Consider the following 24,707-nt stretch of genomic DNA (forward strand, 5'->3'; position numbering starts at 1 on the left):
CATCTCCATCCCCTGCTCCCTTGTGGTCCAGCCGGCAGCAAACAACTTCCTCCTGCCCTGTGCTGGCTTCTATCTGCTGCAGGGAAGCAGAAAGCCTAAGCGTGCAGCAGAAGTACAAATTTTGCATAGACACAGCCCTGCCAGCAGGCTGCTCTGCCTGGCCCTCACGTGGAATGCGGGAGTCCCCCAGGATGTGCAGAAAAGGTCAACTCAAACTTGCCAAGGGCAGCAACCTATGGGGAATGGAGAGGCAAGGACATCCACAGCAAGAGAGAAGAGTTTGATGGTATAGCAAGATCTTTTCCTGCATGCACTTGGTCTTCAGCATCATTGTAAATAATTCTCTTAATAAAGAGACAATTAGCCTAACAATCTCATTACTATCCAGCATACCATGTAGGAAGCACTAGCCTAGAGCGTCACAGAGCAATTCTCATCTTCACATTTCCTGCTATAATCCATGTAGGCATAAGGAGGTCTAAATAGATATCCAAGAGATAAGAAGCAGGGAGAGCTGAGAGGACGGCATGCAACCTTATAAAGAAGGTCCCGTGGTTTGGTGCTTTGCATCAACCTCCTTTAACAAAACCCAGACTAGTGCACTGCCATAACCCCGCACACACGCCCTGAGCACCGATTCCCCCGGCTGGCTCTGCCGTAGCCTCCCTGGCACTGAGCTCACGCTGGGACAGAGCTCTGAATGGGGCAGGTGGACAGCACAAGCAGAGAGCTGGCACCAGAGCTGGAGGCAGGACTGCAGGCTTTCCACAGAGTGGTAAGGATGGTGGGAGATGGTCCGTGCAGGGAAGTTGGAGGATGAGGGGAAATCTGGGCATTGTGAGTGCCTGTGATTCTTTGAGAAAAGAGCCCAGGACTGGAGACACTTTGCCAAAATCATGCAAATGACTTTTGCACAGAGACTGTTTATGCTATGCCTAGCTCATGCTGTTATAGTATGGAAATTCACAGAGAATTACTGCATGGGATCTAGTACACTATTAAACAAACCATCTTTGTCTTACATCTATCCCTCAGATCTTGGGCTTCTATTTTTCATTCACAGAACTTGAAAAAATGTTATGCAAGCTGATTTTGGAATAGCTCACATGTAAATCATCCCCTTGGGCCTCTCATACTGGGGTTCAGCCTGACTTTTTATAGCCGAGTTATAAATTTTAAAATGCCAGACCTAATCAGAGCTAGTGAGATGGCCATTACATGTGTGGTTTAAGTGACATAGCCCTGATCTGTGATAGGACAGAAAGAAGGTACGTGGCTCATCTACAATGGAGAGACTATTTGGGAGTCTGGTGGCTAGAAGTGGGCATGAACGAGACAGAAATCTCTTGAGTTTTGCTCTTGCCCTCATGCTACGGCTCAGTGACCTTGAGTATGCTCCCGTGGGCTGCACTGCCCTAAGCAGAGAAGTCTCAGACCGAAACTTGAGAGGAAAATGTAGCTCACCATGCTCTGTTTTCCCCAACATACTAATGAGAATGCAATTATGTATCTGTCTCTTTTAGGTAAGTCGCAAGTATTGTGGACGAATTGGCTTAGGGTTGGATGTGGCATTGTTCAGGCTTAAAAAATATAAAACTGAAAGTTTCATTTATGGCTGACTGAGAGCAGCCACCCTCAAAATTGTACTGAATGATTGTAACCACAGACACATGAGAAACTGAAGAGTTTAAAAGACTTTGGGCTCAGGCTTAAGAGGGACTAATGCTACTTTGCTCCTAACAGGAGGCTCTGCAAAACTTCAAGCCCACTAATTTTGCAAGTTGTGAGACACCCAGCAGGTTCCAGCTGTGAATCTGAGAGCCTCCGCCATGGTCTAAGCAGGACTGAGGACTGGACAGTAAAAGCAACGTAAAAGCAACGTAAAAGCAGATGCTTGGACAAAGAAAGTGATCTGAATGAAAACAGCACAGGAATTTTTCAGTGTCTTCTTTCTAAATTTATTCAAGTATTAAACAAACAGAAACTACAGCATGCATCAGATACTTTACTGTACAACAAAACTACGGACTTGTTTGTAATTGCAGCATTTCCAGCAACATCAGGCAGACTTGTCAATGTTATCCAGTTTTGCACAGTCACTAGAGTGTCACATCATGAATTATTAAATCAGTGCTTCGTGGTAATACATAATTTCTTATCAATTATTCATGCTAATGTGCGTGTAGTTTACTTAATTGTGTTATTGACGATCAAAAGTAATTTCCTGAAAATCCTCAAGGACAGAAAATTTAATCAGCGTAACTACTTTTCAGATGCAATGCTGTTAAGTATTCTTAATTTGCTCAACAATTCACTTATTTATGTACCTTTCTGGAGGAAATACGAGTTTAATCAAACAATTAGATTGAAGAGTTAGTGTACAGAAGGGCTGGAGTTCAACTGAATGCAAGGTAATTATGTTGAAATGAAGTTGGGTCTGCCTCTTTGGACTAGAATCACTTTGTTTTTTTAGTCTTTTTTGGGGGGGCAACCAGGAAAAAAAAACATATATATATGATCAGGAAGATCACTAAGAAAACAGTGATTCTCTCATCTTCAGCCACTCCCCACAACAAAGCACACAGCAATCTATTTTGTTTTGATGAAAGAAAAAGGTTGTTGCTGTTGTTCAAACTAAACCATAATTTGCAGCCAGGGAAGCCACCTCCACCTACAGCTCAGCAGAGCAGTTTCTGAAGGTGGAACACAAAGGTAGATTTCAGACTGGATCATAGACTACTACATGTTATCCACACAGTTAAGACAGTTCGAGATTGCCAAAAGGAACATATGGTGTGGCAACATTAGAGCGGTATTACTCCATTTGATGAATGTGAGCCCTGCCAGACTTTTCTTTGTACCTGGATCTATGAACAGACGCAACACTGCTCCCCCTCAATGGCTTGACTCCAAAAGAAACAAATCCCACTCTGAGGGCATGTCCAGTACCCTTAGCTCCTGGAACAATTCAGTGCTATCAAGCCACCCCCTTAAGACCAGGGCCTCCACCTTTTGAAAGGGGACTGATATCAAGCTGTGTTCTAGGTGTGCAATGGGGCTACAGGAAGGTCTTGAGAGCCTCAGAGAAGTCCTGAGTTCTGTGAAATTCATAGGCCGAGATCACTTCGGTAGTGTAGAGAAATTTTTGCTGTCAACCTAACTTGGGACTGCCTTCTCAAACACATCCTCAGTCTCAGATCCTGTGAGAAACTGAACACAACACAGTGTAAAAGCATGTGCTCAACAAATTGCAGGAGGTCCTCAGCACAGCATGAATGAGGAGTGGCAGAAAAAACTTGTGCTGGTAAATGGAAAACTACAGACTCTGCTAGTTGAGATTCTGTTACAAAATAAGTCCGTGGGTTAAACAGCAGCACTTCTAGGGTTGTAATGGAGAGAATCTCATTGGCAGTAGGACAGACCTTAGCAGTGTCCTCATGAACAACCTGCTCTGAAAACATTGATAGCTGACACGTGTCATTCCACTGGCCTCCATGTCACTTGTTAAGTCTCAGAGTAGTGTTTTCACCCCGTTCTTCAGGGATGTCTATGGACAAGCCAGAGGAGTCCGCAAAAGGCACCTAAGAAAAGTAGATCCATGTCACTAAGTTTAAATGTGCATCTGCATTTCCCATGGAAATTATGTGGGGCACCTTGGATTAAAATGCCTGCTCTAGAGCATCAGATCATAGTCTGCTTTGCTTTGGGGAGCTTTGAGTCAGAGATAAGACTATATGGCCTGAGGCATCAATTTCTCCTTTGCACTGTGCCCATTCTGTAATAATTAAGACATTTTCATATCTAGATTCATTACAACAAGCCTTCGGTGAATGAAATAGCCTGATTTTGGACGGCATAAAGGAATATCCTTCCAAGATTTATTTCCTTTTTATTAAAAACACAACATGCAAGGACATATTTGTAGTGTTGCAATGCAGGACTATTTTGTTTCACAGTCTTTCTTTGCAAGACATTGACGCTAAATACCTCAGCTTTGTGCAGATCTAGTCACAACTGCCCTCTCTATTTAATACCAGCATTATCATTTGAAGCTATGAAAGCTGCTCTGGAGTCATGTGCTTTATGTCTAACCCAGGGAATGGCAAGAGTAACAGACAAATGTTCACATAAAGACTAGTGCAAGGATTTTACTCACAAGTAAACTGACCTCAGTAATTCTCCAGTAATCTACTCCATGGAAAGTTTCCATTTTGGGAAAAAGGGAGAAGGAAAAAATTATGAAGAGTTTCATTCTATTTCCTGTTTCTCTTACACCTTGCCTGGGATAGATTTGGTTGATTTTAAACAGGCCAAGCCAGTTTGTACCTGCATATTCCTTTACCTCTACTGTGCATGGTGGGGTAAATTAAGCCTGGATGCCTTTCCTGCCCTGGACATCATGTCTGGAAGCGCTGCCTTGCAGCCAGCCCTCCATCTCACATGGGACGGGCAGCTGAGATGTTCAAGAGCAAGTCAGGATCCTGGGCATTTCGATGTCCCTGGGATGTGGAAGGAGCCTAAAAACAGTTTCACAAACGTTTCCAAACACAGATGGTGCTGATAAATTAGGGGAATAAACCTGCAGTGGCGCAAGAAAAGCTAGGTCACATGAAAGGCAGTCAAAGAGGCCAATCTGATTTTGGGGTCCCTGGTGGCCCCATGATGTCCTGCTGGGGCACGGCCACACTGCAGTTCACCCCACAGTAGAGCCCTGGCAGTGGTTCCCTGCCCCGGGCCAAGGTGCTGGCACTGGTCCGGCCTCATACACTCTTCTCCCCTTCCATGTGCTCCTTGCCCAGAGAGGGCTGCTTGTCCTGGCTGCCCTCAGGGACGGGTTGGGCAGGAGGAGGGGGGCTGCTGCTGGCAGTGGGCAGGAGGTTGGCAGACTGGAGCACGGCCTCTGAGTGCTCCCTGGCCTTCATGCGCAGCGCAGCCACGCTGGCGGTGCGGTTGCTTTGGCAGCCGTAGGTTGGCAGGAAGGAGAGGCCCATGGGGTCTGGAACGCAGCACGAGCACAGCGGGCTCCCTAGGGAGGAAGAAGACAAGGCACCGTCACTGATGGGGAAGGTCATGGGAACTGTCTGACTGTTTCCTCCATGGTCAGTTCGAAGAGGACAGAGATGGGGTTGGAGTCTTGAATGGCAACAACCGCCTCCCCTGTTGACCCTTAACTGGGTACATAGATGTTGTACATAGATGTTCTCTGGATCAGGGCTAGAAAGCCCAACCCTGTTCTGCCGAGGCCCACTGTGAGTTTTCTGAAACTATGAGTTGCCCAGGGTGACAGAGTGAGCAATGGCAAGCAGAGTCAGAAGCAAGAAGTGAAGTTGAGATCACACATGAAATTTCCCCACAAGCAAGGCTGAATTCATCCCCTGCTCTCATACCAAGCTTCTGCTCTGTGGCTTGGCTACCCCATGCTGGAGGTGTCCCCAGCCCTCCACCTGCACACTGAAGCTTGATCAATTTGGGCAGCTGCATGAGATAGGCTTTTCCTCAACTAAACCCCTACCAACTATTAGCATCAAGTCTACCTGCAAGAGTCTGTTCTACCTTCACAGTATCACAGTATCACAGTATCACAGTATCACAGTATCACAGTATCACAGTATCACAGTATCACAGTATGTTTGGGATTGGAAGGGACCTCAAAAGATCATCTAGTCCAATCCCCCTGCTGGAGCAGGAATGCCTAAGTGAGGTCACACAGGAACATGTCCAGGCGGGTTTTGAATGTCTCCAGAGAAGGAGACTCCACAACCCCCCTGGGCAGCCTGTTCCAGTGTTCTGTCACCCTCACTGAGAAGAAGTTTTTTCTCAAATTTAAGTGGAACCTCTTGTGTTCCAGCTTGATCCCATTACCCCTTGTCCTATCATTGTTTGCCACCGAGAAGAGCCTGGCTCCTTCACCCTTCACCCACCCAATATCTCTGTTGATGAAGGATGACACTTCAAAGAGAATGGCCTCCAGAAGTGAGTCAAGGCCACCTAAAACTGCTGCTGCTGACATGGCTTAAGAGTCCCATCAGGAGAGATGGGCCAGACCATCTCTACTGTGTCATCTGAGACACATAGCCTCTTCCAAGCAAGTAATAAAACACTGGAGAAAGAGTGAAATGTGTATTCCTATCTCTTTAAACCAAAAGGCTGCCCTGAAATGCATTGACTGAGGCAGTCCTCACTCCACCAGCTGCTTTCCTGAGCTGGACCACTGCAGGGTCTTCCTCTGGCTCATCTTTGATAACACTGGGACATGGGTCAGTTCCCAAATAAGCACCTGGAAACATAAGTTGACCGCTGAGCAGGACATACAACACCTAGCTTAGATGAATCTATTGAATCAAAGAGAAGGTGTCAGAGGAGTAGGGATGGGAGGCAAGGTGGGATGGCTGAGCTACTATTTTAATTTGCTCTGTGGGGAGAAATGTTGAGTCACGCCATTTTCCCAGGGGTCTTAGAAGCCACACAAACTCCATATCCTCTTCTATACTCATGGCAAAAGCCTGTCCTTTGCTGATACGCTACCTCCCAACAAGAAACAGCCCCGCTGTGCACATGCTGACATGATGCAATCTCTCTCCCTGTTCTTTCCAAGCCAAGGACTTGCATTAATTTCTGTAGTTAATATTTGAGTTAAATGGCTCATGACTAAGTGATGGAATTAATAACCTGCAGGGAGCAGGTAGTCTTTCTTTTACACTTCTGCTGTCAGTAGCAACGGGTCAGTACCCATCTGCTAGGGATGAAGGCGGACAACTGTTTGTTTTTAGGATGTTGGCAAGACTTCTCCATAGCAATTGTCAGAGATTAGCAGCTTGCAGGTAACAATCAGGAAAATTTATCTTTGCATTTTAAAAATCACAGCCTATAAGGTACAAGTTAATAACGTAACTAACTGGAAAGTGTTCTTTCTCTTGTAATACTCCTCTGATAGAGCATGTGATCTGCAGATCAATATTTTAATGAGTCCAGGCATTCAAATGAATTGCACCAACAAGTTCCAGCACTTGACTAAAATCCTCCATCTTTTTTGCTTTAAGCAGTAGAAAGCTCAGTCTGGAATTCTGTGCCTGCTTTGGGCAAGTCAGGAGGGTTTATAACAAAATCCATACAGTAACACAACTCAGAGGTTTTGCCAGCACCAACCATGCTCATAAAGTCATTTTTTGCCCTATTGAATCACAGCCACTTCAGATGTACTGGACAGCCACTGTTTTAACGAGAGGAAGGAGAGAAAGGTCAGCACTTGGAAGTCCCTACAATTTACAGCAGGTCTTTAGCTGCAGAAGCCACAGAAATCTCCAGAAGTGCTTTTTCACTACTATTAAACCCAGTATCTTAAGATTCAGCTCCGAAATGGGGGAGCGTGAAGGTCTGCCTGGACATGAGCTGTCTTTGCACTGCTGCTTTCCATCACAAACAGGGTCAGGCTGTCACTCACGGCTGTTCAGCTCGCAGGCTGAGGGCAGGGCTGGCCCAGCTGCGGTGCCTAATGCAGGATGGAGCACAGGCACTGTCTGCTTAGCAGGAGGTGGGGAGAAGTGGTAAAGAGTCTTCCCCTTTTCAACAGAGCAGGAAAGAGCTCCATCCCCTAAGAATAATTTTCATTCCATTGTTAGAGAGGGATAAAATATTTATCAGTCTTCAGTACCAATCTAAGCTCTTTGCTTAATAATTAGACCTGATATTACCTAGTGGCTCTGCAACCTGAGGGTGCAGTTACCTGTGGTGGAAACCAGGCTATCTCTAGCAATAATTCACCCATAAACTATTTATTTCATTTTCACTGAGGTTAAAATACTTGCAAACAACAGCTCGCACCCCAAATAAATGTAAAGTAACAAGTGTCATTTGCTCCAGGGTCCAGCTAAAATACAGGAGAGCAGGATTTAGCCCTGTTTCTTTTTAATGTAGGTTGTAAGGAAGGTTGAATCTACTTTACAGTTGCCTGTGTCTGCTGGTAATAAATCTAGTGAAATCTGTTGGACTTTGCTGGCACAAAAGCCAAGAACGATGGGAGAATCAGGAGCCCAAGGTCTCCACCTGCCTGTCAATCAGCCCATGATGGACATGGATACAGCTCTCACCAAAAAAGAGGAATCCACATATAACAGATATAAATGTTATTTTACATCTTATTGCAGGAACCCTGAATCTACAGTGGGGATGGAAGGAATTGTTCCCACTTATTTCAGATCCTCAGAGAAGTTTAGGCACCTAGTTCCCATCAAAATCAGTGAGGTTTAAGTCATTAGCCCTAGATTAATCTTCCACTAACATCTATGGCAGTCTGATATTACTTTAATGGGATTTGGATCAAGTTGTTACAATACAGACAAGGTACACTTTTCTTTCTTTCAGGAACTTACTGCCTCCTCTACATAAAATTAAAATACACAATTAGATTTCCATTAACTTACAGCAAATTCTGCTGAATTGATCTGAACCTCCTTGTATTCCTATATGAGATCATGCTTTAAATGCTCAGCCTGAACATAAATACTTAATGTAATAAATACAGTCTGAAATATTTGATCCACTTGGCAGTTTAATTGATCTACTACAGAGACTGACAGGAAAAATTAAATTAGTTCTGTCTTGTCTCTGCCAACATCACATTTCAATTGTAATGATATTTGATCTACAATTTTGGTTGGGGACCCTTTTGTGCAGTTCCAAGATTCAGTTTCAGTTGAGAAGAGTGGGGTAGGAGAGGCCCATATTCATATATAAGTGTTTGAAATATACATTTTGTATTTCAACTCAACAGTTTGAAGAATTTAAGAGACCACTTTTCCAAAAGCCAAAATCCAGTTCTTTTCCTCTTTCAGTATTTATGCATATCAGCATTTGATGTGGACAGCTGAACAGCAACCCAACATGGAGGAAAGCAAGGAAAAACTCCCATTTAAAATCTTCACCTGTCAATGCATGCTGTTTAGTTTTCAGGGAAAATATTATGCTTGATTTCAGTATGCTTTACTTCTGATAGTAATCACATTGGTTTGCTTGAGGTCTAAATCCTTATAAATTCTGAAATCATTTTCACAAGGGTTGGAAGGTCAACAACAACCTTGAATTCATACTGTCATTTACAAGTAAGAGCTGATTCAAAGGGAGCTCTCTCTTGCTCTTCATATATGATGCCAACACTGTGTCTATTAAAGCCTGACACACAAGCAGGGAAAACAAAAGTGGCTGTATCCAAACCTTCTTGAGCTCTGAATCAGGACGTTGAGAAGAACAAGAAAGGCATGAACTTAAAGCCTGAAAGTGAGAGGCACCAGATGCTCCCAGTATAATTTAGGGTATAGGCTGCTAAAATGCTAGATAGTTCCTCCTCTTGTGTCTAAGCTGCTTAAGTGTGGAATGCACCCTGTGCTGTCCAGAAGCTGGAAGAGCACTACAGAGCTGACAGTAAAGTCCAAATGTTATAATTTCTTATCTCTTTGGCTTGTGAGCCCTATATACCCAATGCAAACAACAAAGAGCTGATGATCTGGCTCAGCTGCTGTAACAGGAACATCTTTGTGTAAATTACTTGACACTGGAGCTGGAAGATTCCGTCTTCTTTTATTTGTGCAAAGAGTACTGTTACAAAAAAATCATTCGGAAGCCAGAACCTTGCCTGTTTGGACAGGAAAGCTGGTGGAAGGGTCCACAAGAGCTGGGAGAACAGAAACAGTTCTTTGAATACCATCAGCTCAACAACCGTTTATGTCTCTACCCTTCCACACCAAAAACGTTAACTGATTCTAAATCCTGCAGACATGTGTCACTCCAAGAGGAGTAAACAGGAACCCTTGCCCAGCTAAGGTCCATTAACCTAATCAAGATTTGTCCTGGAGGAATGAGCCAGAACCTATTTCCTTCCTGTGGCTCTTAAGGCCCCTAGTATCTGCATATTCCCTAATATTTGTAATAAAGACAAAAAAACAAAAAAAACAACACCCTACCTATGAGGTAGGGCAATGTTAGAGTCAGGGACCTGTGGTATAGGAATCAAATTAATTTGCTCGAGGTCTGTGCATCTACAACAAACTAGAAGTCACAGTGTCAGGTAAACTATGGCAAATGCCCAACAGAATCCACTCAATCTATTTACTATATTATATGAAAAAAGTCAGTAAGTCCATGACCAAGAATGACAAAGAAAATAAAGAACACCAAGAGTGTTGATTCCAGTTGCCTGGCCTTATGGTAAGCCGTGGTGCTTTAGAAAACACCAGGTCAAGGGTAAGTTAGGTCCTTGAATGCTGCTTTCTCAGCCTTGACAATTGGAATTGCCCAATGGAATCAGGCAAATTCTCTTCATCTTTCCATAATACAAATTGAAATGTAATGCATGGGCAGTTCTAGTTGTTGTGGTTTTTTTTCTTGGATACTGCAATTAAGCCTCCCTAATATGAACAACAGCAACCACAGCAGCAACAAACTATAAAAAAGCCTAATCAATGGTGCCCTGGAATATCTGCTTTGATGTGCAAAATGCAATCCTGCTTCTGTGTCAGTGGTGTGGAGGTACCATGAAAACCAACAGAGCTATAACTTGCACAGAGCAGAGCTGTGGGTGAATTATGAAAGTAATTCCCTGGCAAGTGTAATTATTTCTCTCCTCATACACGGCACTCATCACAGGGTCTGGGGAAATTTCAGTGGAATGTAACAGACACACTCTTGGCCTCAGCCACCAGAATGGTAGAACACTTCCGCTAAAAACCGGAGATTCTTGTTTACACCCATTAATAATGTCTTCTGCATTAATGAATTGCATTCATGCTGTCATCCATTAAGAAGGTACTTTGAGGTCTCTCTCTGCACAGAACACTAGCCTCTCCTGATGACTCTATTGTTATACAGCCCATAAATAAAACAAGTATTTTCCCTTCATATTTGAGGTCTGCAATTAAATCTACTAAATGGACTGCAGATGCATGGTTTACAGTAAGCGATTCATCTTGAAAGATCATGGAAATGTCGAAGTCACCACAATGAAGTAGTGTAGTTGTCAAATTAGGACAATTTCAGAGGGTAATGAACACCAGAAATTTCATCAATGCAAGCCAGCCTTCTAACTGACTATGCCTAGTGATGGAGAACTAAAACCCTGCATACCACAGAAATTATGAACTTATGCTGATTTTTCAAATGAGAAATTGCATTTCCTGAAAGAACAGTACCTAGTGAGGTAATATAGTAGTTAGCAGACACTTGCTACTAAGTACAGCCTCCAATGTCCTAAACTTCAGAGAGGGAGAGGGCTCACCTAAGAAAAGGAAAAGGTCAATTGTATTACTGAATAGAGAGAATTGGATAGAAACACAAAAACTGTCCAGTAGTAATACCCCCTTCCCTGGAACAGTTTATGTTCTGAATTACCGTTCTGATCTCTGTTATAAAGCTGGCCTGCTTTCTTCACAGAATATCCTGTGGTGGTAATATCAACCCTCTGAAGGAAAAAAAAAATATCTGTTTTAGAGATAGCAGGGCTCATGGGGCATATTGCTTAGGGAGAACAGTTTTCTTCTCATTCACCAGAGTAGACCTAATCTCATGCACCAATGATATTCGTACCTAGAAGTGGCATATATGTGGTTCAGATGAGTGCTGCCAGTTGAAGATTTGCAGAGCCACACAAAGCGTGAGACAAGCCTACACTGCACTGCACAGTCTTTCCCAAAGCAAAGTTGCAGGCTCAGTACTTGCCCATGCTATGCTGTCCTGAGATTTCTTGTCTCTCCTAGACCAACTTCATCATCAATTATTATTCTTACACTATAAATTAGAACCAGGAACTATGTACCCTAGACACTTTATACTGGGGCTGGAGCCAAGCAATCAAAGTCAAAGAAGGAGAAAGAGACGTGTTAGTTTCTTTGTAGAAGACAGAGAACTCTCAGGTGGCAGAATGAAAATGGTCCCTTAGAGCATAAAATAATTGTTGATTAGTTATATCACTATCATAACTTGTTATTCACTGCATTGATTTTAACTGTATCCTTCTAAAGCATCAGTCAAATATTACTCACTGACACCAATGAAATGTTGGCTCACAAGCCCAACAAGGCACAACTTGTCTCCTGAAAAGAATAAGAAAACAACTTAGACTTCCCAGTAGTATTTTATGTGCTAAGGCTGCCCATTTGTCCACAGGCCTCTTTTATGGTCTTACTGAAGAGCATTATTCCCCTTACTGACCAGGATTTTTCTCCCAGCGATGGGAATACATATCTATTTACAGGATTCACATAGAGGAGCTGCATTTAATTTGACATTTGCATAGAAGAAAGTGGAGTCATGCATCCATTGGCAGTGAAATGGTGCTTTGATTCAGGAGCAATTATTTTGTTTTCCTTGTAGTTTCAAAGTATGGTTAGTGCAAGAAAGATACCAGGAAGACCTTACTACTTGCTGAATTTTTCCTTACCCTAGCGATCCATAAACCCAACAGCTCAGAATTATATGTCCTGTGCTGAGTTTGGTGTGATTTCATGCAGCATAAGTCCTATGCCCTCAGAATCACTGTGACAGTCTTGTTGGCATTTCTGCTGCAAAATGAGACTAGATTCTCAAGGGAGGTGCTTAGGTCACTCCATTAAGACACATAATGACATAGACTAATGCCTACCTAAATGTAGGGTTAGTTGTTCTTTGACAGGCCTGAAGTGTGCTGTTTAGCTCCTACATCAAAGGGGGAAATGAGAAGGGAATGTGAAACAAACTGAGTTGAGCAAGACGAGGAAGGTTATATAAAGGTTTTGTGAACACTATGTGTCTATGTGTCCTTTCCTTCCTTCCTACAACCATTGTGTCTTCCTCCAGACTGACATATGAGCTCAGCTGTGCTCTCAAATACATTGGTTTAGATGAACCATCATTCACCTGGTGTTTCCATACCGAAGAAAAAGAATTGGGCCTCTGATACTTTTGGTCCACTCAGAACCTCTAGAGATCATCCTGTTCATCACTGCAAATCAACGAGACTGAAGCTCAAGGTCTGCTGTGCACAGCCCCTACCCTAGCCCAAGTGAATGGCTCTTGGAGAAAGAGGGGAAAAAGGAACTTGCAGAGATGAGCCAAGAAAAGAGGAGACAATACTCCATATATAAATACCGCAAGAAACGTGCTACAATTATTCTCTGCTTGTATAAATTAAATTCGTCACCTTATAGAACAACAAATTCTTCCACGTTGACATCAAGGCCAAAATTTGATGTTACTGAGACCTAGCTGTAGAAGACCTCCCCTCAAAGCAGCAGCTCAGTCTGCCTGTTCCTTGCAAGTATAACAATGTACTGACAAGCACAGCCAGCTCCACAAAGCTCCTGGTAGGTGGATATGCAAATATGCAAATCTGTAAATGGATTTCTTAAAATCAAAAATCCAAATCTGTAACTGGATTTCTTAAAATCAAAATATGCTACCTTATGCTCACCCTCTGTCATGTATCTAGAGATTTCTGGTGCCAGGCAGGACAAATAAACAAAGCATCTCAGGAATGAATTGCAGGTGTAGCTGATCACATCAAGAGAATATGCATTCGTCTGATAACTGATCATCCCTATACAAATTATTTTTAAAAATCTATGTTTATATTTGGGACTAATTTTTCAGGGACATTGCCTTTTAGCCTGGGCAACTGACTATCTAATACGTAACACTGAAAGAAATTCAGGAATAGGATATTTCCTGCCCCTATGTCATAAAGCTGGTATCAAGTAAAAAGAAGCAAATTATTAATTTCTCAATTTAGTGGCTGAGCTGTAAAATAACAGAAAAGAATATGTAGAAGTCTTCCAAACAAACAAAACTAAGAAAACACTCGTGACAATTTTTTTAAAATTAATTTTTATTTTGTTTTGCTTGACTTTTGTTTATTTGGGTTTTTTTCTTAAAAAATAGCTGAATTTAAACATGAAACAAGTGAGAACAATGTACCAATGCATCTAATTTTGAAAATGCTTAAATGTAAATTTTAAGAAAAAAAAAAATCCTTACTACTATCCAAAATTTTTCACTGAAGACAACCACATTTCCACATGTTTCAACCTGCCTGGAACTACATTTATCAATGAACAATCTTTTTGCCTGAAGAATTTCACCTGTACCTACTCCATAGAGGCTGTTCCTGCCCAATGGGAGAAGTTGAAAGTCTCTGCCCCAAGACCTCATGGTCACAGAGCAGAGCACACGAGGACTCGTGCAGTCTGACAGCTGCTGCTCGCCTACAGGCTTTAGGTTGAGAGACATTGTTTAAGTTTTAGGGTTCAGGTCACACCTGCACAGCTTTTCTTGATTCAAAATCACAGGTCCAACATCTATCAAAATAACAGTAGATCTATGGTGTGTCTGGCTTCAGCTTTTTCGGAAAGACAGGAGGGAGGACAAGGGACAGGACCCTGGAATTAATGCAAAACTCAGTAGTCCCAAGCATTTGCTTCAGGAATATTCCTTGGCAATGCTGATTTAACTGGAAATACAAAGATCTTGAGGCATGCCGGAGAACATAGTGAAAGGTATTAGAGGACAATTGTGTTTGTAGTGAAGGGTCTGAAAGAGTGAAATTTTCCTCACAAATTATTGCACCACACTGGGGCACAGAGTAAATGTATGTGCCACTTTGTGCTTGGCAGTGCTGTGAGGCTTTACATTCTATAAATCTATAAATTGAATTCATCCTGCTTACACCCTTAGTCTTATAAATTGTTAGACTAGGAACAGCTAATGGATCAGCTGGTGATTTATTTTTAAAAGATGCATACTGCTGCTTTTTGGGAACTGAAAAGGATATGGACACTGGATGTACCCTTCCTGAAGCCTGGGTCCTAGGTAATGAGGAATTACTTTATATCCTCCCTGCTCCTATGCATACACTTTATTCAGGTTCTCAAAGGGGACCTACTGTTCAAGAAGAGAAAGGTCTGGTGTTGTGCAGAGATATACTGCAAAGGAAACTGCATGCAAAGAGCGGACGAGGCATCAGCAACAGTGCCAGGTAATGAATAATGCAAAAGGATGGTATAACTAATTTATTAGTATAAATTTGACTCTCAAAAAAGCACATGCAGAGAAAACTCTACTCAAGCAAACCCTACCTGCCTTGCTTGAGACAAACCCTGACCTCACTAAAACTAACTGTCTGAGTAAAACGAAGAAGCTTCACCACAAAACATGCTAGTTTACTCCTGTACCTGTAGCATTGGCCAATGTAATTGCGGTCAATCATAACAGAAAGAAGGATTCACCATTTCCAAAAGGCTTCTCAATGGGCTGCTTAGCTTGAAAGAGCTGCTCTTTGAGCTTATCCCTGAAGTTAAAGTCACTTACCTTTTAGAGACGCGACATGGGATAAAGCTTGTGCGTATGTGGCTGTGTTGAGAAGAGTCCCCGGCAGACAGGAAGGGAAGAAAGGTCCTGTAGGACCCACTGCTCGACTCAGGCTGATGGAGAAGAGAAAACAACTTACTTAACAAAACTAGAACTAGCTGATTTCAAAGACAGCTTATATGCATGCACACAAACATGTTGGTATCTCAGTGTCCAACTAGATGGGACAAAGCCTGAATAATGTTAGTCTTCCACAGCAGCCAGCTTCTCAGCATCATCACAGTGAACAGGGAGTTGCACGAGAGACAGCCCACCTTCTGATGATTTGAGCTGCACCTGAAGATGGTACTGTATAAGTCAAGGCTTAGCAGGAAGCAATTCTGTACATATGCACATACATATAATGCACACTTGCTACAAAGAGAGGTGGTTGATAACATACACCACTCTTACCTTTGTTGGATCTCCAGACTCTCTTTTTTATTCCTGGTCTGATCTGCTGGAGAAGGGGAATTTAAATTCCTTGCAGGAGGTGCCACCTCAGCCATTGTTTCCTTAGAGCCCTCTTGGTCAGAAGTGCCCCTCTCTGTTTTCCTCCATTTAGCTCTTCGGTTTTGAAACCACACCTGGAGCAGGAGAGCAGTCCAGGCTGAATACCACATTTTGCCAAATGTGAAGCAAGAAAAATGCTTTTAAATTGTTACTCTAGTGAAATGAGTCATTAAGAAGCTTGGCTAAAATATTCCTCTTATTTTGTGTCCCCATTAGTATTTTACTTGAGCCTCAATTTGTATCTGAAATATTTCTGTATCTGGAAAAGAAGCCAGACTGTCTAAATTCACTCAAAAGGCATGTTTAGAAATAAAATAGAAAAAAAAAAAAAAATAAGAAGAAGAAGCTCCAATGTTACTGTGGCAGTTAACAAAACATTTGAATGTGTGGTTGCCTTTGTGCACACATTAAATTCTCACCGACTTCTATGTTTTAACAAGTCTAAAAACCTTCTTTGTAGGGCAGTACTTAAATACGTCTAAGCATTCTGGCAAAATCGTATATATATATCTTTAAATGAGCTGCTGCATTTTCAAAATTAAAAGATATGTATTAGCCCATTTTCTGGAGAGGACTGATACTTGCTGTTACTCTGATGTATTTGTCCAGTCTGCATTTAAAGGACTCAAAGAGTGGTAATATTATTCACACCAGTTTCCAAAAGTTATTTTTCCCTGTAATGCAACACAAATATTAATGTTCTTGATTTTATCCCCTGACTTGTAGACCAACCACTTTTAGTTTTTCCATTTACTTTGGGGCTGATGCTCTGAAAGCACCTTATTTGAGGTGGAAAAACACCAAGCCTCCCTTGAGGTCAGGAAATTCACATTTTAATACATGACTTCAAGTATAGGCAAGATTGTTATTATTATTATTATTCTCCTTCTACAACTCCATTTTAGTTAGCTGCCTTTTAATTGCATGTATCAGCAAACGTTGAATAATGATTTTATCTGAATTCTAAATTTAGAGCAGTTAAATGCAAAGCAAAATGCAGACACTTTCTTGTGTCTTAATTGAATGAAGGTCACAGCTATAACAACATTTAATTGAGCTATTTTTCATTATCATATTTTAATGACTTTGCACTGACAGTTCTCCTGCTTCTGAGGAAAGAGCATGATGAAGTCGTTTATTTCCCTATTTAGTTATTGTTTGACAACATCATCTTCGATTAAGACTCTGCTTTATAGCACATTAATCATATTTGAATGAGCAAGGGGTATAAATGTAAACATATCTCCCATCCTCTGTGTTTCCCCATGTCCCTGCATGAAAGCAGGCTAAACAAACGCTTGCATCTATTGTCTGTTTGCATAATAGCCAACAACAAGGCTAAACACCAGTCCTCAGCAATCTAATTGTCACCACCCCTATCTCACCCTTGCACCTTTCAGGAAGAAGTTATGATCTTCTACTTCTGAATGCTCAATAATTATCCCATTTATCTCAATTTGCAGTTCAGTCTTTAGGCACCAATAGCCAAAATGGCTTTTTTTTTTTTTTTTTTTTTTAAGCCAGTACCTACAATGCAGTGGCAAAAGGAGATTTTCATTTCCAAATAATAATCCGTTTAATTTGCCCACATATGACCAATGATTCATGTTCAGATTTAATAATCAGGATCGCGTAATCTGATTATAGGAGAAATAATTTGTTTACAATCCCCAATTTACTGCAGTGAATTCCATTATCTCTCTTCAGCCATGGGGTTTTAAGAGATACTAACATGACCCTAGGGAACAAAAGGCAAGCTATTATATTTCCTACAATTAGATCTTTGCATAGTCTTAACCCCGAGCATCTAAATAAATAAAAAAAAATAAAATAAAAAAAAAACAGCGTGCAGAAAAGCCCCATAAATAAAATGAATACATAATTGTGTTCAAAAAATGGCTTGCAACTCTGTTCTGGATGCCTGCAGAGTTATAGGGATCCATCTCTGACAACTGCAGGACTGCTGTTCTTAGCAGAACTTGTACACACACAAAGTTCATCTCTGGATGGATATGCAAAAACAAACACCTGGATCAAAGGAAAAAAAAAGTTGGGGGGAAGGAAGGAAGGCAGGCGTGGGAAAGAGTGAGGATGGAAAGACAGTAGTCGTGGCCAGTGGTATTTATTACATTGTATTAAAGGTGTAGGGATTGCTCTGCAGGCCCTTTAGCTGTCTAAATTAACTGTTTACAAAGAAGGCAAAATGGAGAAAAGTTGAAGTGCTGCAGGTTCCTTCCTGGCAGCTGGGGTCCTTGCAGTTGACTAACCCCATTGCTTGACAGTGGTCATAGTTGCTTTGGAGAATCATGCCTCAGCTCTTCTCGCCACACCCACACCCCCTCCAAAAGCAAGAAAATGGATGTGCATTGATGTAATTTAGTACCTTGGAGACGCAGACAAATTAGTGTAGAACATTATCACTAGTTAATTATGAATGACCGATTAATCAACCTAATCTAATATTCCACATTATGTTGATGTTATTAAAGTGCATCATGAAAATGACAGATCGTCTTCATTTGCGTTCTTTGGCCAAATGTGCACTCTGCAGTCATGATGTCAAAAAAAAAAAAAAAAAAAAAAAAAAAGAAGTTTGCCAGCTTCAATACCCGAGAGTTAAGTAATTCCCCAGGATGTTTACCTGCACCCTGGCTTCCGTGAGGTTGATTTTCATCGCCAGCTCTTCCCTAGTGAACACATCGGGGTAGTGGGTTTGAGCGAAAACGGCTTCCAGTGCCTCGAGCTGGTGGAGGGGAGGAGAGCAAACACCTGTCAGGGGCAGCACACGGCCTGGGGCGGGGTGCGGGCCGGGGAGAGGCCGTCTGCGGAGCGTCTGTGCAGCTGCCCCAGGGAGGTTTCAGCGAGGGACGGGAAAGCAGGGCCGCCCCTGGCCGCGGGCCGGGCAGAGAGCCGGGCGGTGCGGGGCGTACAGAAAGCAGGCACGGAGCAGGCGAGGGGCAATCAGGGTGCAGGTCAGGGAGAAGAGAGGAGCAGGCTCCTACCTGCTGCAGCGTGAAGGTGGTGCGGTTACGGCGCTGCTTCCTTCGCAAGAATCCATCATCAAAGTCGCCAGTGGAGTGACCTCCGAAGGGGGCCGCGCCTGCGGGCGGAGAGACGCGTTAGGAGCCGCGTAGCGCGGAACCGCAGTCCCCGCCGCGCCCCTGGTGGGGGCAAAAGGTCGGGAGCCAGGGCCACCCCAGCGTGGCCGGGGCTCGTAGCCTTTTGGGAGCAGGACGGAGCGGGCCGGGGAATGCTGCCCCATCTCCGCGGCGCGCGGAACACCCGAGCACCTTGGCCGGCCTCGGAAGCACCACGGAAGCCACCCAGGGCAGCGGGAGCCCCACCAGTCTGAGGGGTCCTGCCGTTACCTGAGGGTCCTGCGAACCTGAAGTCACCAGCTGGTGGGGGCTTGGCCGCCTCGGGAAAGGGTGTGTATCGGGCCATTTGTGCATTAAAAAGACGAAGACACGAGGCTTTGACCTAGGCGTGGTGACAGCAGCTCGAGCTCGTAAAAGCCCTGCGTGTCTGCCGAGAGAGCAAGGGGAAGCCTCCGTGCCTGGAAGGAGCAGGACTGGGGCCGTTGGCATTTTTTTCCCCACTATCCCACAAACCCTCCGAGCAGCGGCCGAGCCGCCTCCCTTGTGCTCGCCCTCATCCCTGGAGGCGAACCTCCAAGACAGTTTTGTACAGCGCCGAGCACCGGGGGCGGCGGGAGCGCTCGTGGGGATCCGTCACGGCTGAACTCGGCAGCGGGGCTGGAGGAGGGAGCACCTGCCCTTCCCCAACAGGGGCTTTCAGAGGCCCCGAGGAGGAGATTGGGGCACTGGGAGTTTGTCCCTGGTCGGAGTCCGCGGAAGGTCAGACCGTCCGCCGGGACTCAAACCACCTCCCGTGGAACAGACGCCGGCCTTCGCTGTTCCCCCGTCACACGTCACTGGTGCCCTGGCTGAACTTCTTTGCTTCCCTCCCTTTCTGTTGACTGACAAAACCAGATGTAAAAAAACAAACAAACAAAAAACACGAACAAAAAAACCACAAACAAACAAAAAAACCCACAACCAAACACTAAACCCCAGAAACTAAACCGAAACGAAAACAACAGAAAACCACGGGACAGAAAAGTTGAGCGTCTTCAGGACCCTCCTGAAGGACCTGCCCAGCGGAGCACCCCGGGCGGGCCCCACCTTGAGGCACTGGGGTTGGAGGTCGCCGATCCTCTTGCAGCATCATTTAGAAGATAAACGCGGCCCCCAGCCCCAGCCTCGCACAGGCGAACGTCTCGCTGAGGCCCTGCAAAATGCTTGTCAGAGCATAAAATACAGTCCCGGTACAGACCCCCAGAGTCCGGCCACTTCCCTCCGGCACCGCCGGGCTTCCCTGAGTGCCGGCACCCACCGAAAAACCTTGCCGGAAAGGGCTTTTCTATTGCCGCTTCCTCGGATTTTGGGTGGGGTATTTTTTGGCAGGGGAGGAGTGTTGTTTGTTTTCGCCTAGGATTCTCTATGCTGGGAGGTTTCACCCTTTACAGGGCAGACCGGCCACCTTCCTGTCCACTGCTGCCCACGCCGGGAGAGGCTGAAGCCCTCGGGGACCGCTCCCCTGCTCGGGCCGCCAAAACCAGGCACTAGTCTCAAACTGCCACGGGAAAAACAAACAGGCAAACAAACAAACAAACAAGAGCATATTTCCAAAGCTGTCTGCCAGAAACTAACGAACAAAGCCTGCCCAGCGCTCGGTGTCACAGGCGGAGGCGGCAGGGCAGGCTAGCGGGGTACGGAGGGACCCATGGCACTGCCTTGACCATCCCGGCTCTCCGGCCAGGCCGGGGACAATTCTGGGGAGCCAATTTTCGCGCCGAAACAATGCGCGGACCGGCTTGGGTCCGTTGGCCCTGGGTCACCGCCGTGCTTAAACGGGGGATGACCCTTCCCCGGCAGAGGGTGAAACCGCTGGACCACCTCTTTCTGGCAGTGCTACAGCGGGGAAAGCCCCTTGCTCGCTGGGTGATGCACAAGCAAGGACCAGTGTGGGCGGGCAGGGTGTTTGGCGGAACGGGCCGCTTCCCCCGCCGTGCAGCTGCGGCGAGCGCCGGCACTGACCGGGCACGGCAGGACAGCCCGCCCGGAGCTGCAGTTGCCCGGCCGAGACTCGGGGCTGCTCCATGCACTAAAAGCTCTGGCTGGAGGGAGCGGGGGCAGAGGGACGTGGGCATATGCGGGTGTGAGGGGGTAAATCCCGAGGGCTGACGTTAAAAAAAAAAAAAAAAAAAAAAAAAAGAAACAAACAAAATCAATGAATAAAAACCTCAGATCAATAACACGAAGAACAAAAAATCCTCCCAAATATTTATTTTACGCCTTTTTTTTTTTTTTCCCCAGTCATGCCCGTCTTTCCCGCAGAATGTTTGTAAAATACCATTAAAGATTTATGCGGTCCCTTTGGCTGGAGGGAGGAGGCGTGACCACGTCCTGAAAGTGTCCCGATTATAGCCATGACACCAACATCTGTGCTGGGAGGGGAGAAAAGCATCTCTTTCGTAGCCTGAGGCTCAACTGCGGGATCGCTATTCACAGAGGGGAGGCAGGTGGCAAAATGACGGGGGTGGGGGTGTAAAAACAAGGCCTTTCCAACAGGAATGAAAAAAAAAAAAAATGCAATTCTTCTTTCCACGCTGTGACAAGAGGGAAAAGCTGGACGCGGCGGAGGGGGGGCATAAGGTTGTGTTTTCTCGTGGAAAAAGATGTTGCGATTTTACATTTCGCTGTCTCTATAGACCTGTACCTTACTTCAGCACATATCTGTACCTTGACAATCAGAAGTGCCGGCTCTTGGAGCAAGTCAGACTACAGTTTCTTCCGCCAGCCCCAGTGCACACACCCCCCGCACCTCGAAGTTCAGCGCTTGTACTTACACGTCTCCGTGCTACAACACTCACCCTCTAGCTGCGGGGGGCAGTGGAAGTAGAACATGGCCCTGCGGCTGGGCGGGGGCCCGCTGCCCGCCGCTGCGAGGCCGACGGCGACCGGGGCCGGGGCCAGCCCGCGGGGCGCGGGGCTTCCGCGCACCCTCCGCACCGACACACCGGCACCAGCTCCCCAGCCGGGCACCGCCACGCACCGCCGAGGTGTCTCCCGATGACCTGAAGACAGAGAAAGGGAAAGAACATAATAGGTAAATAACCAGAAGAAATCACCTAGAGAAACGTACTGATAACCCTAGATTCCATCCCAGAGGGAGAAGAGTAAGTAGTGTCCAACACTGTGCAACGGACTGAAAAAGCCAAAGGCAGAAAACTCCGTGGTAGGTGCACGGTAATCAGAATGAGTAAAACTTTGTTGCTTCTCTTTGTCTTTTTCTTTCTTTTTCTTTCTTTCTCTTCCTTCTTTTCCTTCTTTTCTTTCTTTTCTTTATTTCTTTTTCTTTTTTTTTTTCGAATAGCAGATAATCTATCTATCTATCTATCTATCTATCTATCTATCTATCTATCTATCCATCTATCTATCCATTCAGTAATCTACCTAGCTACTTACCTATCTACCGAGTTATCTCAGATATTCCCATCTGGAGCAAATAATTACATAAAGAAAAAAAAATGCTTATAGCTAAGAATGAACTTTTTTTTTTTTTTTAATCTAAATTAATCTACCTAAATGAAACAGCAATAAAACCTAAATGCCGTCTTCTTTTTAAAGCATCCAACAAATTAGGAACTGTGTTTGGGTTGGAAACCAATGTCCTCGGCAAGAAAGAAAAATCAAATTTATATGTAGTCATATTAAAAAAATCCAGAAGGCAAATAAAAATAGTAATCCATACCTAAGCCGAACAGAAGTAAAAATCACCAGTAAGGTTTTGGAAAATTTTGCGCTGGAGTAAGGCACCGTGAGTTGTTGGCTGCAGAGACAGAAGGGCTCTGTGGAGTTGTGGAAGTGGCCAGATGTCTTTATATCTGTCTACAGCATGCTCTGCCTCTCAGCACTTGCCTTTATAATCTCACGCATAATTGGCCTTAATCTGATTATTTCCAGCGCTGTCTACAGTGAGTAACTTGGATAGGTCTATTGGGCCCTACAAATGGCCCACGTGGTGTGCAGAGCAGGGAAGGAGGGAAGAAAAAAAAAAAATAAAAAGGCTGAAAATAAAAAGCCCGTCATTTCTCAGCAAACACCAGGAATGTGAACAGGGGCAACGAAATCCCATTATTTTCTCAATGTTGGTGCTGCGAGGCTCGGCGACCCCCGGCGGCCACCGTCCCCCCTGCTCCGGGGAACCCCTGGCTGCGGGGCCTGGGGGAGCCCGCCGTGCTGTGCCGTACGCCACCGTGCCAGCCCTGCCCCACCGCCCGGACCCCGCCGCTGACAAAGCGCCGGGTAATTGCCGCTGGATGGGTTTTGGGGGGCCGCTCTGCACACGCCTCTGCTTTCCAAGCGATCGTACCACGGCAAAGTTTGATTTTGTTCACAGCGAGGGGTCTCTGGATTTATGCTCGCTTCCCGTCTGCAAATGATATGCGGCGGGACCCTTTGCAATTACTTTTAAAATGCATCCGAGACATAGGCTCAGCGGAGAGAGATGGCCCTTGCCTCAGCCCGGGTGAAAATTAGGCTTTAAAGTACCCAGATGAAATTTTCAAGTCAGGGACGCGGGATTGGATCAAATCACATAAACTGCAAAAAAGCAAGTATAATGGCGCATAATTGGTTCTGTAATAGCATTACACAAGGATAATAGCCTGTTATGGCCCCCTGCACATTAAGTGCTTCCCTGGCGTAAAGCCTTTATGATATTAAAGGGGGAATATAATGATATTTTGGTTATTAAATGCGTGTAATTAATTTATGCACCACTGAAAATAAAGTTGGTATTATGACCCACTCAAGATGCATCAGAAGATGTAAGTCAGACAACTGTTGATAAGTTCTGGTGTCTATGTTTCGTCTAGACTGCTGATTTTATTTTGGAACAATTGCTTCTCCGGCAGACTACACAAATTTAATATTTTATAAACATTGTAATGTTCTGTGCAAGAAGAGTGAGCAAATCTACACAGGCTGTCTTAGATTTGATGGGAGTTTAAAGACATAGCTTGTTCATACCAGAGCAAAGGAGGTGGATACAGATAATACAGGTGGAGGAATAAGTAGAGATTTTGAAGAGACAATGTCTTGGGAAAGTTACTCTGTGTGTATGATCTCATTAAAGAAACACTAATAAGCCTTAGAAATATCACCTGGTCTATCTGCTTTTCATACTAGGCACAGATGGGGAAATTCCTTTTATGTATAATCAAGCTGAGATTATGTTCCAGTCCTGTAAAGCACTATTTTACCAAAGTAAGGCAAAAAATAATTGTATCCTAAATCCAAACTGATTTGATATGATTTAATCTTATCCATTCACCTATAATTTTAGAATACTAGTTATAGATTTAGAAAGCTGCAATCAAATTGTTTTTATATATAAATATATACACATATGTATACATTTACATCTATACACATACATAAACACTTTTAGGGATATTGCTGTTTGACAACAGATATTGACTTATCATTCAGGCAAGTCTCTGAACAGCAAGGTATACTATGAATTGAGATGGCTTTTATAAAACTGTGCAAGAAGCAAGACCAGTGTTCTGAATCTGATTGCATTCCTTAAAATAGCAGCACAAGCTTTAGGTCAATTAACCTTAGAAAGAAGAACATAACCCAGAGGTACTGTCTGGATCTCCCCTGCCAGTCTCTCCATGCTGAGTTTTAAAACCCACACAGGGCCAATACCGCAGGACCCCTTTGCACAGAGATAGATGTGCCCTTTCCTTTTTCTCT

The 24,707-nt window shown here is 44.3% G+C and overlaps 1 protein-coding gene across 1 annotated transcript; it reads right to left on the reverse strand.

The window, feature by feature from the left end:
* Positions 1 to 846: 846 nt before the first annotated feature.
* DRGX (dorsal root ganglia homeobox) lies at positions 847 to 22,880 on the reverse strand. Its single transcript, XM_065068632.1, has 7 exons — positions 22,877 to 22,880; positions 21,815 to 22,018; positions 18,882 to 18,979; positions 18,521 to 18,622; positions 15,781 to 15,953; positions 15,328 to 15,440; positions 847 to 5,026 (listed from the first exon to the last, which is right to left on the reverse strand). Exons 1-7 carry the CDS (start codon positions 22,878 to 22,880, stop codon positions 4,761 to 4,763), a joined length of 960 nt encoding a protein of 319 aa, XP_064924704.1. The 3' UTR covers positions 847 to 4,760.
* Between the last annotated feature and the right edge of the window lie 1,827 nt (positions 22,881 to 24,707).

The sequence above is a fragment of the Columba livia genome, chromosome 6 (assembly GCF_036013475.1).
Source record: "Columba livia isolate bColLiv1 breed racing homer chromosome 6, bColLiv1.pat.W.v2, whole genome shotgun sequence".
Classification (NCBI taxonomy): Eukaryota; Metazoa; Chordata; class Aves; order Columbiformes; family Columbidae; genus Columba; species Columba livia.